This window comes from Anguilla rostrata, chromosome 15 (assembly GCF_018555375.3).
Source record: "Anguilla rostrata isolate EN2019 chromosome 15, ASM1855537v3, whole genome shotgun sequence".
NCBI classification, from domain to species: Eukaryota; Metazoa; Chordata; class Actinopteri; order Anguilliformes; family Anguillidae; genus Anguilla; species Anguilla rostrata.
Window position 1 is genome coordinate 14286852 of NC_057947.1, and position 16607 is coordinate 14303458.

At 49.2% G+C, this 16607-nt stretch overlaps 1 protein-coding gene across 1 annotated transcript in view; it reads right to left on the reverse strand.

Annotated features, from left to right (window-relative positions):
- The window catches only part of LOC135240415 (protein diaphanous homolog 3-like), a 343268-nt gene that overhangs the window by 130280 nt on the left and 196381 nt on the right, over window positions 1-16607 (reverse strand). Inside the window, exon 18 of the mRNA XM_064309839.1 lies at window positions 4149-4244. Coding sequence (XP_064165909.1) covers window positions 4149-4244 — 96 coding nt within the window. The remainder of the gene's footprint in view (window positions 1-4148; window positions 4245-16607) is intronic.

Below are 16607 nucleotides of genomic sequence, written 5' to 3' on the forward strand. Positions count from 1 at the left end.
CCTGCAGTCCGAGGACGGCGAGAATCCGCTCGCCTGTGTGCTGCACATATCCATGGAAAGCGACCACCGCGGGCACCGCGAAAACAGCGGATTAAAATTCCGTGTAGAACTGAAACGCAGCGCTGAACTCTGTGCTGGAGAGCACTGAGGTGTTGGGGAGGCTGAACTCTGTGCTGGAGAGCACTGAGGTGTTGGGGAGGCTGAACTCTGTGCTGGAGAGCACTGAGGTGTTGGGGAGGCTGAACTCTGTGCTGGAGAGCACTGAGGTGTTGGGGAGGCTGAACTCTGTGCTGGAGAGCACTGAGGTGTTGGGGAGGCTGAACTCTGTGCTGGAGAGCACTGAGGTGTTGGGGAGGCTGAACTCTGTGCTGGAGAGCACTGAGGTGTTGGGGAGGCTGAACTCTGTGCTGGAGAGCACTGAGGTGTTGGGGAGGCTGAACTCTGTGCTGGAGAGCACTGAGGTGTTGGGGAGGCTGAACTCTGTGCTGGAGAGCACTGAGGTGTTGGGGAGGCTGAACTCTGTGCTGGAGAGCACTGAGGTGTTGGGGAGGCTGAACTCTGTGCTGGAGAGCACTGAGGTGTTGGGGAGGCTGAACTCTGTGCTGGAGAGCACTGAGGTGTTGGGGAGGCTGAACTCTGTGCTGGAGAGCACTGAGGTGTTGGGGAGGCTGAACTCTGTGCTGGAGAGCACTGAGGTGTTGGGGAGGCTGAACTCTGTGCTGGAGAGCACTGAGGTGTTGGGGAGGCTGAACTCTGTGCTGGAGAGCACTGAGGTGTTGGGGAGGCTGAACTCTGTGCTGGAGAGCACTGAGGTGTTGGGGAGGCTGAACTCTGTGCTGGAGAGCACTGAGGTGTTGGGGAGGCTGAACTCTGTGCTGGAGAGCACTGAGGTGTTGGGGAGGCTGAACTCTGTGCTGGAGAGCACTGAGGTGTTGGGGAGGCTGAACTCTGTGCTGGAGAGCACTGAGGTGTTGGGGAGGCTGAACTCTGTGCTGGAGAGCACTGAGGTGTTGGGGAGGCTGAACTCTGTGCTGGAGAGCACTGAGGTGTTGGGGAGGCTGAACTCTGTGGTGGAGAGGGCGATACGGCGTTAGGGCAGCATCTCCGGATTAGCCAGCCGTGAAGAAAAGGCCTAAATAAGGAGAATAAATGAGCCGGTGTGGTTTTGGGTGCTTAACCGCAGGCACGTTAGGACAGCTCTCACAGTTACAGTGATGGGCCACGGGAGGGGAGCCCTGCACACGAACCCAAAGGCTCCGCGCAGAGCAGGAAAATGATTACAATACATTCATACAAGATGAAATGTGACGGCAAAAGAATGTTCCTTAATATCGGTACCCTTATTACTGGTCTAAAGATCTTGTGAGAAACTGCAACAGACTGCAGGTGTGGACATTTGGGTGGAAGGATGCTTTCGTGTGTTCCTCTTAAAGGAACAGGTTTGGAATGTTAAAGCAAAGCAAACCCAGCCCTACTGCAGTGCTGCGAGACATTTACCCCAGCCACAGTTCTGCAGTGGTTCTGATCAGGAGTCTTAGGGCCACAGTTCTGCAGTGGTTCTGATCAGGAGTCTTAGGGCCACAGTTCTGCAGTGGTTCTGATCAGGAGTCTTAGGGCCACAGTTCTGCAGTGGTTCTGATCAGGAGTCTTAGGGCCACAGTTCTGCAGTGTTTCTGATCAGGAGTCTTAGGGCCACAGTTCTGCAGTGGTTCTGATCAGGAGTCTTAGGGCCACAGTTCTGCAGTGGTTCCGATCAGGAGTCTTAGGGCCACAGTTCTGCAGTGGTTCTGATCAGGAGTCTTAGGGCCACAGCTGTCAGTGGACATTGGTGGTTCTGATCAGGAGTCTTAGGGCCACAGTTCTGCAGTGGTTCTGATCAGGAGTCCTAGGGCCACAGTTCTGCAGTGGTTCTGATCAGGAGTCTTAGGGCCACAGTTCTGCAGTGGTTCTGATCAGGAGTCTTAGGGCCACAGTTCTGCAGTGTTTCTGATCAGGAGTCTTAGGGCCACAGTTCTGCAGTGGTTCTGATCAGGAGTCTTAGGGCCACAGTTCTGCAGTGGTTCTGATCAGGAGTCTTAGGGCCACAGTTCTGCAGTGGTTCTGATCAGGAGTCTTAGGGCCACAGTTCTGCAGTGTTTCCGATCAGGAGTCTTAGGGCCACAGTTCTGCAGTGTTTCTGATCAGGAGTCTTAGGGCCACAGTTCTGCAGTGGTTCTGATCAGGAGTCTTAGGGCCACAGTTCTGCAGTGGTTCTGATCAGGAGTCTTAGGGCCACAGTTCTGCAGTGGTTCTGATCAGGAGTCTTAGGGCCACAGTTCTGCAGTGGTTCTGATCAGGAGTCTTAGGGCCACAGTTCTGCAGTGGTTCTGATCAGGAGTCTTAGGGCCACAGTTCTGCAGTGGTTCTGATCAGGAGTCTTAGGGCCACAGTTCTGCAGTGGTTCTGATCAGGAGTCTTAGGGCCACAGTTCTGCAGTGGTTCTGATCAGGAGTCTTAGGGCCACAGTTCTGCAGTGGTTCTGATCAGGAGTCTTAGGGCCACAGTTCTGCAGTGGTTCTGATCAGGAGTCTTAGGGCCAAGTTCTGCAGTGGTTCTGATCAGGAGTCTTTGCTTGAAGTTGCAGGTTTTTTTCACTGTTCAATTTATCACTTTGACATGGATGATTAGCCTCATTTTCTTTTAATACAGGAAACAAAGGTCACAAGACTGCCTGATAAAATTCAATGAACTGCATAACTCAGCCTGCACTGAAGAGCAGTCTGAATCAAAGCAAAGTTTAACCAGTGTGGCTGTGATGGTCATTTGAGGGACAGAGTGTGTGTGTGTGTGCGTGCGTGCGTGCGTGCGTGCGCGCGCGTCACTGTCATTAGTACGCATGTGATGTCAGTATGTTTGTGTGTATGTCGCATGCATGAGCATTTGCCTACATGCGTCTGTTGTTTGCGTGTAATCCATCACAGCTGCTGCGCTCTTTCCAGTTAGCGGTAAGCACAGCATACTTTGAGCTGCTCAGCCGCACTTGCCCAGGCAGGATCTCGCCAAGCTTGGCGTTCTGGGACTTTTGGCCGACCCAACGGCGAGATGGCAGTGCCTGGCGTCACCGCGTCGATAGGCGCTGCCTCATAAAGGGCGCTAACGCGAACGCCCCAGGGCGCTCTGACAGGTCAGCTCACAGCCGATAGGTCAGCCTATCACATTCACATTCACATTCACACCGATTCCTTCAGCGCAGCACTGCAATGGCTGTTGCTGAAAACAGGATCGGGTGTTAGAAACATGAGAGATTTAAAAATCATAATAAAAGAGAATGTAATTAAATTAAACTGAATCAAATTAAATGGAGTAAAACTGTGTGGGCGCTGCAAGGTGGAGAACATTCTCCCGCTCTCTCCCTGCTGCTCAAGTGCGTTCCATATATTTACCTCCCCATTTCCTCAGCTATTCACTTTCTCTGTGGCGCACGCTGCTTTTATTGTCCTGACTGCAACCTCGGGACTTCCCAGCAGCCTTTGCTGCATTAAAAGGGAGGCAGGGCTGAACTGTGCAGCTTGCTGAATGGAGAAAGACAGCGGCAAAAGGAGGAAATTGAACGTTACAATTCCATCGATGATTACAGCTTTTCTGCCCTCTGTTCCAGGGGGTTGTTAGGACACAGAGGGGGTTGCGATTGGGGAAGGGGGGGGGTTGTTTGGACAAAGTGGGAGCTGCGAATAGATTGGCCATCTTTGCGAGCGGACGGGTCGCATGTCACAGACAGCGAGGATCCACGTGGTGAGACAGACCGACCCTGAGATTCTGCACAGAGCTGGCCGTCAGAATCCAGTTCAGTCCGATCTATTTCAGTAACCAATTAATAAAAACATTTAATTTCCCACAATGTTCTATGAGGATTCTTCAAATGATTCATTGAATTATGATTCATTTCTTTAATAGAATGAACCAAAATTGATTGACACCGATCGTGGCAGGATTGGTTTGATTTGATTTGATTCTATTCACCTTTCTGCTGTAATGAACTTCACGTCCGTCTCCTCGGTGTAGCAGATGTCTTTGTGCTTTTAGCACTGGAGTTCTGCTGGTGACAGACCTATGTACAGGGCACGGGGGCTGACTGAGGGCCCTCCTCCCTGGGCCGGCGTCATACTCACACAGGTTCTGAGCGATCTTGGGGTCCAGGACCTTCAGTTCTTTGATCCTCTTCTTGATGGATTTCTTCTCCTCCAGGTCGTCTTCCTCCCTCCTGGCTGCAAATGAAAGCCCACATTTATATCAGGTGTAAATGGCAGAACCGAACCCGGCCCGGCCTGCCTCGAGCTCACGCTCTCCGTCTCTCTCCAGCCTCTCTCATTAGGCCGCGTATGGACAGAATTACTGGGGCGGGGCCGGGGCCGGCCTGCACCCCTATTAATACTCTTAAAGCTAATGATCGCACGTAGGCATGGGCTCCACGCTCCAACACCGCCGCGCCATCAATACAAATATGCCGCGTTTTCAAATTTCACACCAAACGACATGTTAGGTCATACAAATGAGGGGAAAAATGGACCGGCTTGTTTCTGGCCCCTTTTAACACAGACTGAATTAAGGGTGCAAAAAGCTCTCGCGCTCGCTGATTAGCACGACGGCTCCATTTCAGAAAGCGTTACATAATTTAGAAAAGGACTCCCAATGTGATGAGTATTCTAAAGACACACGCGCCCGCATGTGTCCATGTACACGCAGAACACTGCGGAGGGAGGGAGAGAGAGAGGCGCGGTAGAAACTGGGTTTTGGAAGTAATCCCGTTTCCCCCGCGGCCCTGCAGAGCGGTCTCCATGGCAGTCTGCACGGACATGGCGCCCCAGCGGTGTTAATTAATGCAATATCACGGTAATTACTGAGAATGGAGAGCGTGGGTAGCTGCGGCTGGCTCTCTCCTTTGATTACTGTTAAAAACAGAATCAGGAACCTTTCACCTCTTCTAGTACACATCAGCACAGCAATGTTAGGGGGAGGGGGGGGAGGGGGTCAACGCAACTTTAATTATTTAAGACACCAGATTAAGGGAACAAAATGGGAACTCCCACTGGATTGTGGGTAATTGCCTGGTGTGCTAATTACTAGGCTGCACCAGGCACAGGAGCTAAAAGCTTTAAAAAGCAGGTAGTTTAAACTTGAGGAAAAAGAATAGGGGGAAAAAAACTCTTGGGTTTGTGTGCGCACATGAGGACGGAGTGTAGCACAGTGGGTAAGGAACTGGGCTTGTAACCGAAAGGTCGGAGGTTCGATTCCCGGGTAAGGACACTGTCGTTGTACCCTTGAGCAAGGTACTTAACCGTAATTGCTTCAGTATATATCCAGCTGTATAAATGGATACAATGTAAATGCTATGTAAAAGTTGTGTAAGTCGCTCTGGATAAGAGCGTCTGCTAAATGCCTGTAATGTACTGTAATGTGTTTGCGTATTCATGATATATATATGTGTGTGTGTGTGTGCGCGCATGCAGCTTTTTCTCCCCTCCCACGTCTCGCTTCATTAGCGCTTTCAGAAGAAGCATTCGCAACCAAACAGGCCGACACAGCATGAACAGCACAGGAATACAGATAGATAGAGAGAGAGACAGAGAGCGAGAGAGAGAGAGAGAGAGAGAGCCTTTCCATGGGCATGTTTACACTGAGGCATAACCTTTATCAAACCAGTGAAAGTAAAGAAACACGCTCCAGCCGAGCTTTCCCCTTAGGCCTGTCTTAAAGCAAACAGGGAAATCAGCCAGTTACAGCAAAGCACTGAAGCCAGGGCCCGGACAGGGTGTACAACGCACTGCGACAACACTACACTGAGGTAATCACACAACCACTCTATTTGGGGATAAGCGTACTAGATTCAGGTAGTAACTGGGATAATCATACTGGGGTAGTGTGATACGCCCAGTACACAGGGATAATCACTATACAATGGAATCAATCCCCATGCAGTGAGATCACACACTGTACTGGGATATTCTCTCCACACAGAGGTAATCCCTCTACATTGGGGGTTAATCACACTGTACTGGGATATTCTCTCTACACAGAGGTAATCCCTCTACATAGGGGTTAATCACACTGAACTGGGATATTCTATCCACACAGAGGTAATCCCTCTACATAGGAGGTTAATCACACTGTGGGGTTTCACATTCAAAAGACTTACGTGGCTCTTCCTCTAGGACACTCTCTTCACATACTTTAGCAAAGAGGCGAGAGAGGGAGAGAAAGGGCAAGGGCCAGCATGAGTGCATTAAATGTTCATCATACAAGAAAAAATACAAGGAACAGCCATGAACTTTTACTGCTAGGCCAAGTAAAGCTGGAGACATGCTGGAAAAGAACCTCATGGATGACTAAGGGAAAAACAGTACGCTGATCATCCTGTGACAAACAGTGGGTCAATCAGCAAGATACAGGTGAAATGAGGGGAGCACTGTCCAATCCCCGATAACATGCGCAAAATCTCAGACTCCACATGCTAGGCACACTGTTATCATCTGGCCAACTTCGCAATGCAACCAGAGCTCAATCCAACAGCATTCTGCCCATTACAGAGTAAGTTAAAACATATCTAAAGCATTTTAAGCATGCCTTGTATTTACCAAATAAATGATTTTGAGAATACATGAAGCCACAGGCAGGTGAGAACAATGTATTCAAATTAAATACAGAGTGTAGGATGTATTTAATTTCATATGAAGTTTACAGACAGTGTATTCAAATCCAAATGCAGTTTGCAGACAGTGTATTCAAATCCAAATGCAGTTTGCAGACAGTGTATTCAAATTCAAATGCAGTTTACAGACAGTGTATTCAAATTCAAATGCAGTTTACAGACAGTGTATTCAAATTCAAATGAAGTCTGAAGACAATGTATTCAAATGCAGTTTGCCACCAGAAGAGAGGGGGAGACAATGCTGAACAGTGAAGAAGCTGGTTAAGATTAGAACAGTCCCTATTAATCTGCACTCCAACTTACTGCCATAGAAAAGAAACAGGCTTGCAGCTAACATTTGCATGATAGGCATCAACTTCCTTAAGTTAAACATATGCACACTCACGTCTTCATCTACGGAATTAAGCTCAAGTAGATACAAGTGTGATACACAAAGATAACAATGAAGCAAGATAAGCAACACGGAGGTTAAATATTAGCATTTCTTTTTTCGGTGCACAGTGAATCACTCATTTTGTGTAAATGGGGAGAGGAGCTCAGTTACTCTGCGTCTGTGACAGGTGACAGGTGACATGTACCCGCTGCCATACCGCAATGCGAGGCAGCGAGCGGGCAGGCCGGTCCGAATTGAGCAGAAACAAACACAAAGCCGTCGGACTGATTGCACAAGCAACCTTGGGCTGGTACAAACAAGGTGTTCGGTCAGGTGGTTATCAGGTAATTAAATCGAACGGCTGCTTTACAGTTTTTTTGTGTGGGGTGGGTGGGATCTGGAATGTTGCGTATTCAGGCGCCAATTAATTGTCTCAGGGTAGGGTTCATTAGTTAATCAATCACAGAACGCGCCGGGCTCTTTGTTATCGCCACAAACATCAGAAGGGTGGTAAGTGATAAGGGCTTAAGCAGGAACCAGGAGATGTCTTACATCATTAGGCCCCTATCAGCCGAGCTAATCTGTGAACCAGGAAATTAAACTCATCGGGTCCTTATTTGGCAGTCCGCCCCAGCAGCCAGCGAAGCGACACAGATCCTCTACAGGAGCCAGATGGGCGGCTCCAGTGGTCCTTCTCACGCCCGGCACGGCTTTGGCCCAGGACCACGGTGTCCAGTCTGACCTGAGAAGCTGTGGTCATGGGCCTTTTCTGGGACTGGAACACCCGATTCAACACATCAGCTCGTCACTGTCATCAATCAAGACCTTGTGTGGAATCAAGCGTTTGTGGAATTCAGTAGCTGAGCCTGCAGCTACAGAGGCCCTCCATGGCTGAGACCGGATTCCTGTGTTCTAGGAGGTTACAGATGGTAAGAGGACATTCCAGTGATTTAAATATAAGCACTTCGAGCCTTACCGACTTTATTATACATGTATAAAAATTGTCCTTGGTGCTCCCTACAACAAAGGATGATGTAATAACACTGGATAATGTAATAACTTGTTATAATGCAATAACTTTTTTTGTAATAAAACCTGGTAATGCAATAAACCTGTTGAACGGATAATGTAATAACTTTTTCCCGCTTAGTGTAATAACATTATCCAGGGCATATTCAGGTGGGAAAGAACTTTTTCGATGAATAATGTAAAACCATCACTGAATGATGTAATAACTAAGCAAAATGACTGTCAAAGGCGTATTACATTCACTTAACTGTCACGAGAACACAGATGCCAAAGATTTACAGATATCACCAAAACACAGAGAAACAGCTTTGGGTCGCATCTGTTATATTAGTTCAGGCTAATATCTTTTTATTATTTATCATCATTATTCTTTATCAGGTTCAGATTCTTTGTCTTGGGACTTGCTGTGGATGTAATGTGCGTGTTTCAGGTTCTTGCTCTGCGGTTCATTTGCATTTGTGCTTTAGCGATGCTACGTACATACTCGCCTGTCTGAGAACGTTAGCCAGGTCTGGCGCCATTACTCATGTAAATGGGATGAATGCACTTATGTTCTCCTACATTGTTAGTGGCTCTGGATAAAAGCATCTGCTAAATTAATGTAATGGACTGTCACAAAAATTATGGTCTGTCTCTAGCCATTAACAAGGAGGGATCCGCACATTTTACCTCGATGCGACCCTGTCATTTTCTTCCCTCAACCTTCCTTCTTCCCTCAATCATAGCACACTGAGAGGCAGGGTATGAATACATCAAATGGAGGATTTCTGAGTATCCAAGATGAGATTTATTCATAACAATGAGCATTACTTTTGGGTAGCCACTAGGCATACGAATAGATGATTTGATACAGTGATAATGTTAGTTTTCATGGAGCACAATGAAAACACTATAACTACAGCAATTTTAGCCAGCACTGAATGATCTGCAGTCCTTGCTTCTGGAGACCATGTGAGTGCAGGCTTCTGTTGCCACTCCAAGCTTTTTGTTTGCCACAGGAAAGACAGTCCTTATGGAAAGTAAAGTTAACTACAGTAATTACTAGAGTGCTATCTACAGAAAGAGCACACCTGGTATCTGGTATATGATTAGAGTGCTCTCCGCACCTTCGTCCTACCATAATAATATATACATTTCCAGAAACACTGTTCAAAACTTTGAAAGTAAGTTTTAACACACCAGGTTTAATCAGAATAAGTTGCTGGAATTGTTACTTGCATCATGCTTTATTTTGAATGATTTTTTCAGGCTCTCACTTTGCAGCTACAGGTGGAGGCCATTCAATAGGGCACTGGCAGATACAATGCTACCTGAACAGCTTGTGCCCACCACAGCTTAGGACCTACTGCACTCATATCTGGAGCTCTGCTGGATGGATGCGGCACCGCTCTCCCACAACAAAGCCAATCAGCTCAACTCCGTGGACAACGCTGGCGGAGATCGCTGCCTAAGCCTTGGTCCCAAGTTGGGTTAAGGTCTGGTGACTGAGAAGGCTGTGGAACGTGAACAGCATCACTGTTCCTCATAAACCGCAGGTGAACACACATGCGCTCTGCGTATAGGGACGACATCACCCTGGAAGAGGCCCCTTGGGGCAGGAGAGAAATGCTTTAACACGGAATGAGGACGAAAAAGAGTCACTGAATAGTCAACGGCATCTAAGGAGATAATTACCTCCAAACGGCGCCACTAAGGAGCTACCGGCACACTTCACTGCTAGACAGAACCACTGAAGGATGATTCATCTGACCACATTAGACCTGAAATGGAACATTCCGGCTCCACTGACAGACATGCGGAACCACTGGTGCTGAGAGCACGGAGCTCACTATCTGGTTAGAGAGAGAGCACGAAGCTCACTATCTGGTTAGTGAGAGAGCACGGAGCTCACTATCTGGTTAGTGAGAGAGCACGGAGCTCACTATCTGGTTAGAGAGAGAGCAGGAGCTCACTATCTGGTTAGTGAGAGAGCACGGAGCTCACTATCTGGTTAGTGAGAGAGCACGGAGCTCACTATCTGGTTAGAGAGAGAGCAGGAGCTCACTATCTGGTTAGAGAGAGAGCACGGAGCTCACTATCTGGTTAGAGAGAGAGCACGGAGCTCACTATCTGGTTAGGAGAGAGCACGGAGCTCACTATCTGGTTAGTGAGAGAGCACGGAGCTCACTATCTGGTTAGTGAGAGAGCACGGAGCTCACTATCTGGTTAGTGAGAGAGCACGGAGCTCACTATCTGGTTAGTGAGAGAGCACGGAGCTCACTATCTGGTTAGTGAGAGAGCACGGAGCTCACTATCTGGTTAGTGAGAGAGCACGGAGCTCACTATCTGGTTAGTGAGAGAGCACGGAGCTCACTATCTGGTTAGTGAGAGAGCATGGAGCTCACTATCTGGTTAGTGAGAGAGCACAGAGCTCACTATCTGGTTAGTGAGAGAGCACGGAGCTCACTATCTGGTTAGTGAGAGAGCACGGAGCTCACTATCTGGTTAGAGAGAGAGCACGGAGCTCACTATCTGGTTAGAGAGAGAGCACGGAGCTCACTATCTGGTTAGTGAGAGAGCACGGAGCTCACTATCTGGTTAGTGAGAGAGCACGGAGCTCACTATCTGGTTAGTGAGAGAGCACGGAGCTCACTATCTGGTTAGAGAGAGAGCACGGAGCTCACTATCTGGTTAGAGAGAGAGCACGGAGCTCACTATCTGGTTAGAGAGAGAGCACGGAGCTCACTATCTGGTTAGAGAGAGAGCACGGAGCTCACTATCTGGTTAGAGAGAGAGCATGGAGCTCACTATCTGGTTAGTGAGAGAGCACGGAGCTCACTATCTGGTTAGTGAGAGAGCACGGAGCTCACTATCTGGTTAGAGAGAGAGCACGGAGCTCACTATCTGGTTAGAGAGAGAGCACGGAGCTCACTATCTGGTTAGAGAGAGAGCACGGAGCTCACTATCTGGTTAGTGAGAGAGCACGGAGCTCACTATCTGGTTAGTGAGAGAGCACGGAGCTCACTATCTGGTTAGTGAGAGAGCACGGAGCTCACTATCTGGTTAGAGAGAGAGCACGGAGCTCACTATCTGGTTAGTGTGAAGGATCTGTAGCATCGTGGCCAGCAGGACACACCGGCAGCCAGGACCATTCTGCATTGGGGCTGATGGGGAAGAGGCGCTGGGAAGTTCTTTTGCAGTGGGCTGTGTGTGCATGTATGCATGTGCATGTACGCTTGTATGTGAGTATGCACATATGCGTGCATTTATGCATGTGTGTGAGTATGTAGGCATATATACGCATGTGTGTGTGTGTGAGTGTGCGCGCGAGTGTGTATCCGTGTGTATATCTGTGCGAGCGTGTGTGCGTGAGTGTGTGCGCGAGTGTGTATCCGTGTGTGTGTATATCTGTGCGAGCATGTGTGCGTGTGTGTGTGTGTGTGCGTGCGAGTGTGTGTGTGTATTTCTGTGTGCGTGTGAGTGTGTGTGTGTGCGTGAGTGTGTGTGTGTATTTCTGTGTGTGCGTGAGTGTGTGTGTGTATTTCTGTGTGTATGTGTGTGAGTGTGCGCGTGTACGTGAGTCACAGTGGGAAGGGAGCCGGGGGTGGTAGTCACACTGTGACTGCAGAGCTCCGTCTCTCAGAAGCAGCCCACAGTGATCCCCGCCTGCTGTCTGCACAGCTGACCTCTAATTAGCCAGGTGTGCGGCGGATGGCTGCGGGGTTTGTTTGTGTGCGCTGCGTGGGGGGAGGGCTCGACAGCCGCACGCCGCGCGTATGAACGCGGCCCGGGCCTCTGACCTTGGCTCCAGCCGCAAATTGAGCCGATTGGCCGGCGGTGTGCGCGCTCTCAGTGCGCCCGCTGCAGAGATGAGCCCGCTTCATTAAGCGCGCAGCCTGAGCCGGCCTTCCTGCATTACCTCCACGTAAGCCGCTGGAATAGAATTTGTCATTTTAAACCTCGCCCCCGACTCCCGAGGGAGACTGCGTGAGACGCGAGCCGGCTGCGCTCCTGACTGCAGCTGCGCTCCTGACTGCGGCTGCGCTCCTGACTGCGGCTGCGCTCCTGACTGCAGCTGCGCTTGGGCCAGACTAAATGCGTGAAAAATACTTTGTACGTTTTCTAGAAACAAAGGAGACATGACAGATGATTCACAGTTGCAGCTCAAGCATTTGTGTTTTACTTCAAAGCTGGGGCGCTGGTGAGGAGAGAGCGGTCTTCTATACTGACCTGAGGTTACCTTAGGCCATTTCCTCTGAGCACCACGAGCACGCCGCTAACTGTGAAAGCGGTGGCTACGTTTCCAGACGGAGGCTTTAATATGAAAGGCCAAACCTGTGGCGTACCTGCGTCAGCGGCTTTCCTGCGCCTTTCATGTTCTCTGAACGGCATTCGCTGGACGTGCCGGCAGCACGCACACAAAGCGTGACCCGCTAGAGGCGACGGAGCCGACCGAGAGCGGATTGGTAGTTCAGCTGGGGCCCCCCTCCTCCGTACCGCGCAAAAGTTAGCGCTGCGCCGGTGGAGCCGGGCGAATGGGGCGCGTTCCTGCGGAGGTCCAGCCTGGCGGGATCCTTTCTGAAGAGCAGGAGGGAGCGCGCAGACGGGCTCATAAACGCAGCGTGGAGCTAATTTACATAAATATTCCATCTCATGAATAATTAAGCCTGAACTGGACGGACGTGCAGCGGGGCGTTTAACGGTTGGGCCACCGAGGTCGCCGTGCGCAAACACCTGAGCAGCACGAAGGAACACAAGAAAAAGCCAACACACAGAAAGGCCTTGGCAGAAGAGAGACTGCTGAAACTTCAAAAGCATCTCATTTTAAAATTCAATTTTGAGCGTGCTCATTTCCTCAGACGCTGCTGCAGCCCCCTCTCTATCCAGCGCTGCCAAGTTCACATTCTGGAATTTCATGCCCTTTTTTCAGAGCAAAGCACTGAAATCTCTTTATAAGTGTAAAGCCATCTGCACACTGCAGAAAAAACATGAATAAAAAAACCACCCTGTGAACAGAACAAGGCCTTGTGAACACATCACATGAACATCTGTCACACGCGCACGACGCACCCAGTGCGGTCCTTTCCGTCGCGTTCGCTGTTCTGACCCCGCGCTCCGGCAGCTGTCACATGACGCACCGCGCTTCAGAGGGACGCCGCGGCTTTAAGTTCTGACGCAGTGCCCGCTCCCGCTTCCCACACCGGCATCGCCGCAACACCTGTCCCCCAAAAACCGTCCTCCACCCCAGTCCTGCCCCGCACCTCCCCCCCATCCCAAACGCTGCATCTGTACTGTGTACTGTTCGGTTCATTGTTGCCAGTTTCCATCTACATATAAAAATATGTTCAGAAAAAATAAATAGAAAATAAAAAAAACAAAAAAAACTACACAACTGTATAAAAGCAATTCTCTGCAAAAATGAGTCAACAGCAAGAGTCAAGAGGAAAATAATTCCAATAGAGTGTTTGAGAAAATAATAAACAACAGTCTTGACACTCGAAATAAAGAAATAAATGGCGCTTTTTTGCAGTGATTTTTTTTTCCATACGACACACTGAATAGAAGGACTCTTCCCACGCCTCTGTGAAGCAGTGCTGTAATTTGTGTGTGATGAAAAGATCGTGCCACATTACCTCACAAAGGTACTATTTAACATCTAACCCAAATGCATATACAAGCTCCCTCTCGTCCCTCTCCCTGCCTTTTTATCCTCTTCCTTCTCCATCTCACTCAATCTCTCTCCATCTAGCTCTCTTCCTCCATCTTTTTCTTTCTCTCCTCCACTATCAGTTTATTTCAATCTTCCCCCACCCCATCCTCTCTCTCTCTCTCTCTCTCTGTGTCTATCTATCTATCTATCCATCTCCAGATTGGCCCTCAGCAGGACCCCGTGCTTTAACGTGTGAAGGGGGCCCCGCCCATCAGGAAGTGGGCTCCAGACAGAGTCCTGGAGCAGGAGGTGTGCTCCCACACAGAGGCCTCTGCGGGTTGGATGTTCTAATCCCCCCCGCCGTCGCCCCACAGTGCTGCATATGGAGAGGAGCTCTTCGCGCCTTACCGCCAGCCTGTTAATGGGAGGCGCGGGAGTGGCCCTCCAGATGAAAGAGGAGCGGACCCCGTCCCGAAAGCGCACCCCCCCGGCCCCCCCTGCCCCCGGACGAGCGGCAGGCCTATTATCCTACACATCGCTTGGCTCATCTAATTAGAGGCGCTTTGATGTGGGTGGGCTGGTGCTGGCGCTGTTTATAACAGGTACACGCTGAGAGTTCTGCGGCGGTCTAATCAAACACACTCCCCACTCAAAGCCACAGCACTCCTCTCCTGTCACCCAATCATCATCTCAGTGTTATCACCAAAGCAGCATTTCCGTACATTTCTGAAGTTGTCATACGCATCGATGTAGCTCTACATTTGCCTGTTTACATTTCCATGTACATATGCCATTAAAATCATTTTAATGGTAATGGGCTAATCCAGGATCCCGATTCCTTTTTTGATGAAGGGTGAAAACGGTGCGCTCCTTCTGTTCATTGTGATGGTATTATGAATGGGACAGAATTACTTGGAGCAATACTGGCTCCAAAGCAGCACGCATTGTGTGAATGTGATTAAAACACCTGGTCCTTATCAAAGTTCAGATGCTGAACCTATACTGTACCTGTGGCTCAAAATGGCCACACACATCACACAAATGGGTGCCACGCATCGGTGGCGGTCTTCTCTACCCACAACCCCCCCTCCCTCTCCCACGCCACAACTACTCAAGCACTTTCAAAGAAGATGTAGGGTGTTAGAGAAAAATCAATCCATCATTACACCTTATCATCATTCATCTGCTTCTTCCATAGTTTAATATTCTTCTTGCTTTCTGTTATTGAGTTATAACCCCTTACATTTTGTCCATGTCCTTAAAAACAAAAACTGGTCATTGTGACTAGGTGTGAAAATGCTGGCTGCACACTGTACACTTAGCAGGCAGGCTTATTGTACTGAGCTTTAGACTGGGCGGGTGGAGCAGGTCAAGCGCCCCCTGCTGGTTCCCTGGCGGAACAGGCGTCGCCGTCGCACACCCCCGTTTGATATCCTTCATTCAGGGGTGTGGGAAGCGCCGCCCCCGGCCCACTCTGCCTCTGATTTCCCTTCTCCAGGAAAGCGTGCGGAATTACAGGTTGACACGCCGCAAACAGCTCTGAGAATGGGCTCGAGTGCTGACGCGATGTTCCCAAAATAAAGGTTCATCAAAACAACTGAATTCTGCTCTGCAATCACAGCCAAAAAACGTCTCCTCAGCTCCCCCATCTGAATAGCACAATCAGCGCCTGAACTTGTGTTTTCTTCTGTTTTTATTTCCTTTCATTTTTTTTTCTCCCTACCCGCTATCAAAGTCTTGTTTGCTCCGCTCCGCCGTGCTCGATCTCCAGAGCTCAAACGGCACTCCGACGGCACTGTGCGCCTTCATATCGCACTTAGGAAAAGCAAGGAGGGGGAGAGAGAGGGAGGGAGAGAGGGAGGGAGGGAGAGGGAGAAAGAGAGATCGGTGTCATCAGCCAAAACGGAAGGGAAATGAAATCAGTGTTTTGTTTCTAATGGCCAATTAAGGCAATTGGGGAGGAAAGACACAAATAATCGTTATTCTAGAGATTGCTATTGGAGAGGTGTAAAAACCGTGACCTGCAATGCGCTGGGGAGGCTGGGGGGGGGGGGGGGGGTTGGCAGGCATCTGAATTCCGACGGAGAGCTGGCGCGGTTGACACGGCGATGGGGCTCGATAGACTGCCGCTGCGGTTCGAGGCGGTGCTCAGCGCTAACAGGGCCTGGGGCACTGACGGTATTGACAACGACAGCAATACAGCGGACTGAAATCACCAGCCAAAACACCCCTCCCCCAACCCCACCAGGCCTCCTACTCTAGAATGTTCCGTTTGGAATGACTTCAATTATATATGCTGGCAAGCCTCAGGCATTACTATTTGATAGATTCCAACATTAAATAAAGACTTAAACATGTGTGGTAATCCAGGGACTAGGGATTGTGGAAGACTAAATTTTGCAAATTAAAAAAAAAAAATAAAAGAAAAAATAAAAATAAAATATATATATAAAAAAAAACAGACAGAGTAGAAGAACATGTTTGCGATAACTTATTTACCATGGCATATGGCAGCGCGCTCTATATTTTACCAAGTGGGACACTTTTTTGTAGTTTTGCACAAAAAAATTGATGACAATTTGTTCTACTTTATTCCTTTAATAAGAACGTGGAGGGAAGGGATTCTGCAAAGACCACCATAAAAATGAAACAGTACCTCTCAAGGGGTTTCACCCTGATGTAAATCATTTTCAAAACTTAGAAATGGCACCACCATTACCTCCCTTCCAGTGTCCCAACCGGGCTTTCAGGACTCCATTTCCCAGCCTGCTTCCTCACATAAATACCCTGCTCCGGGGCACAATGCTTACAGGCCAAGCTCACCAGATACTGCACGACACAAAGTCAATCATATAAGGGCCTCTGACGCAAGGCCAAAGGAAGACCAGCTA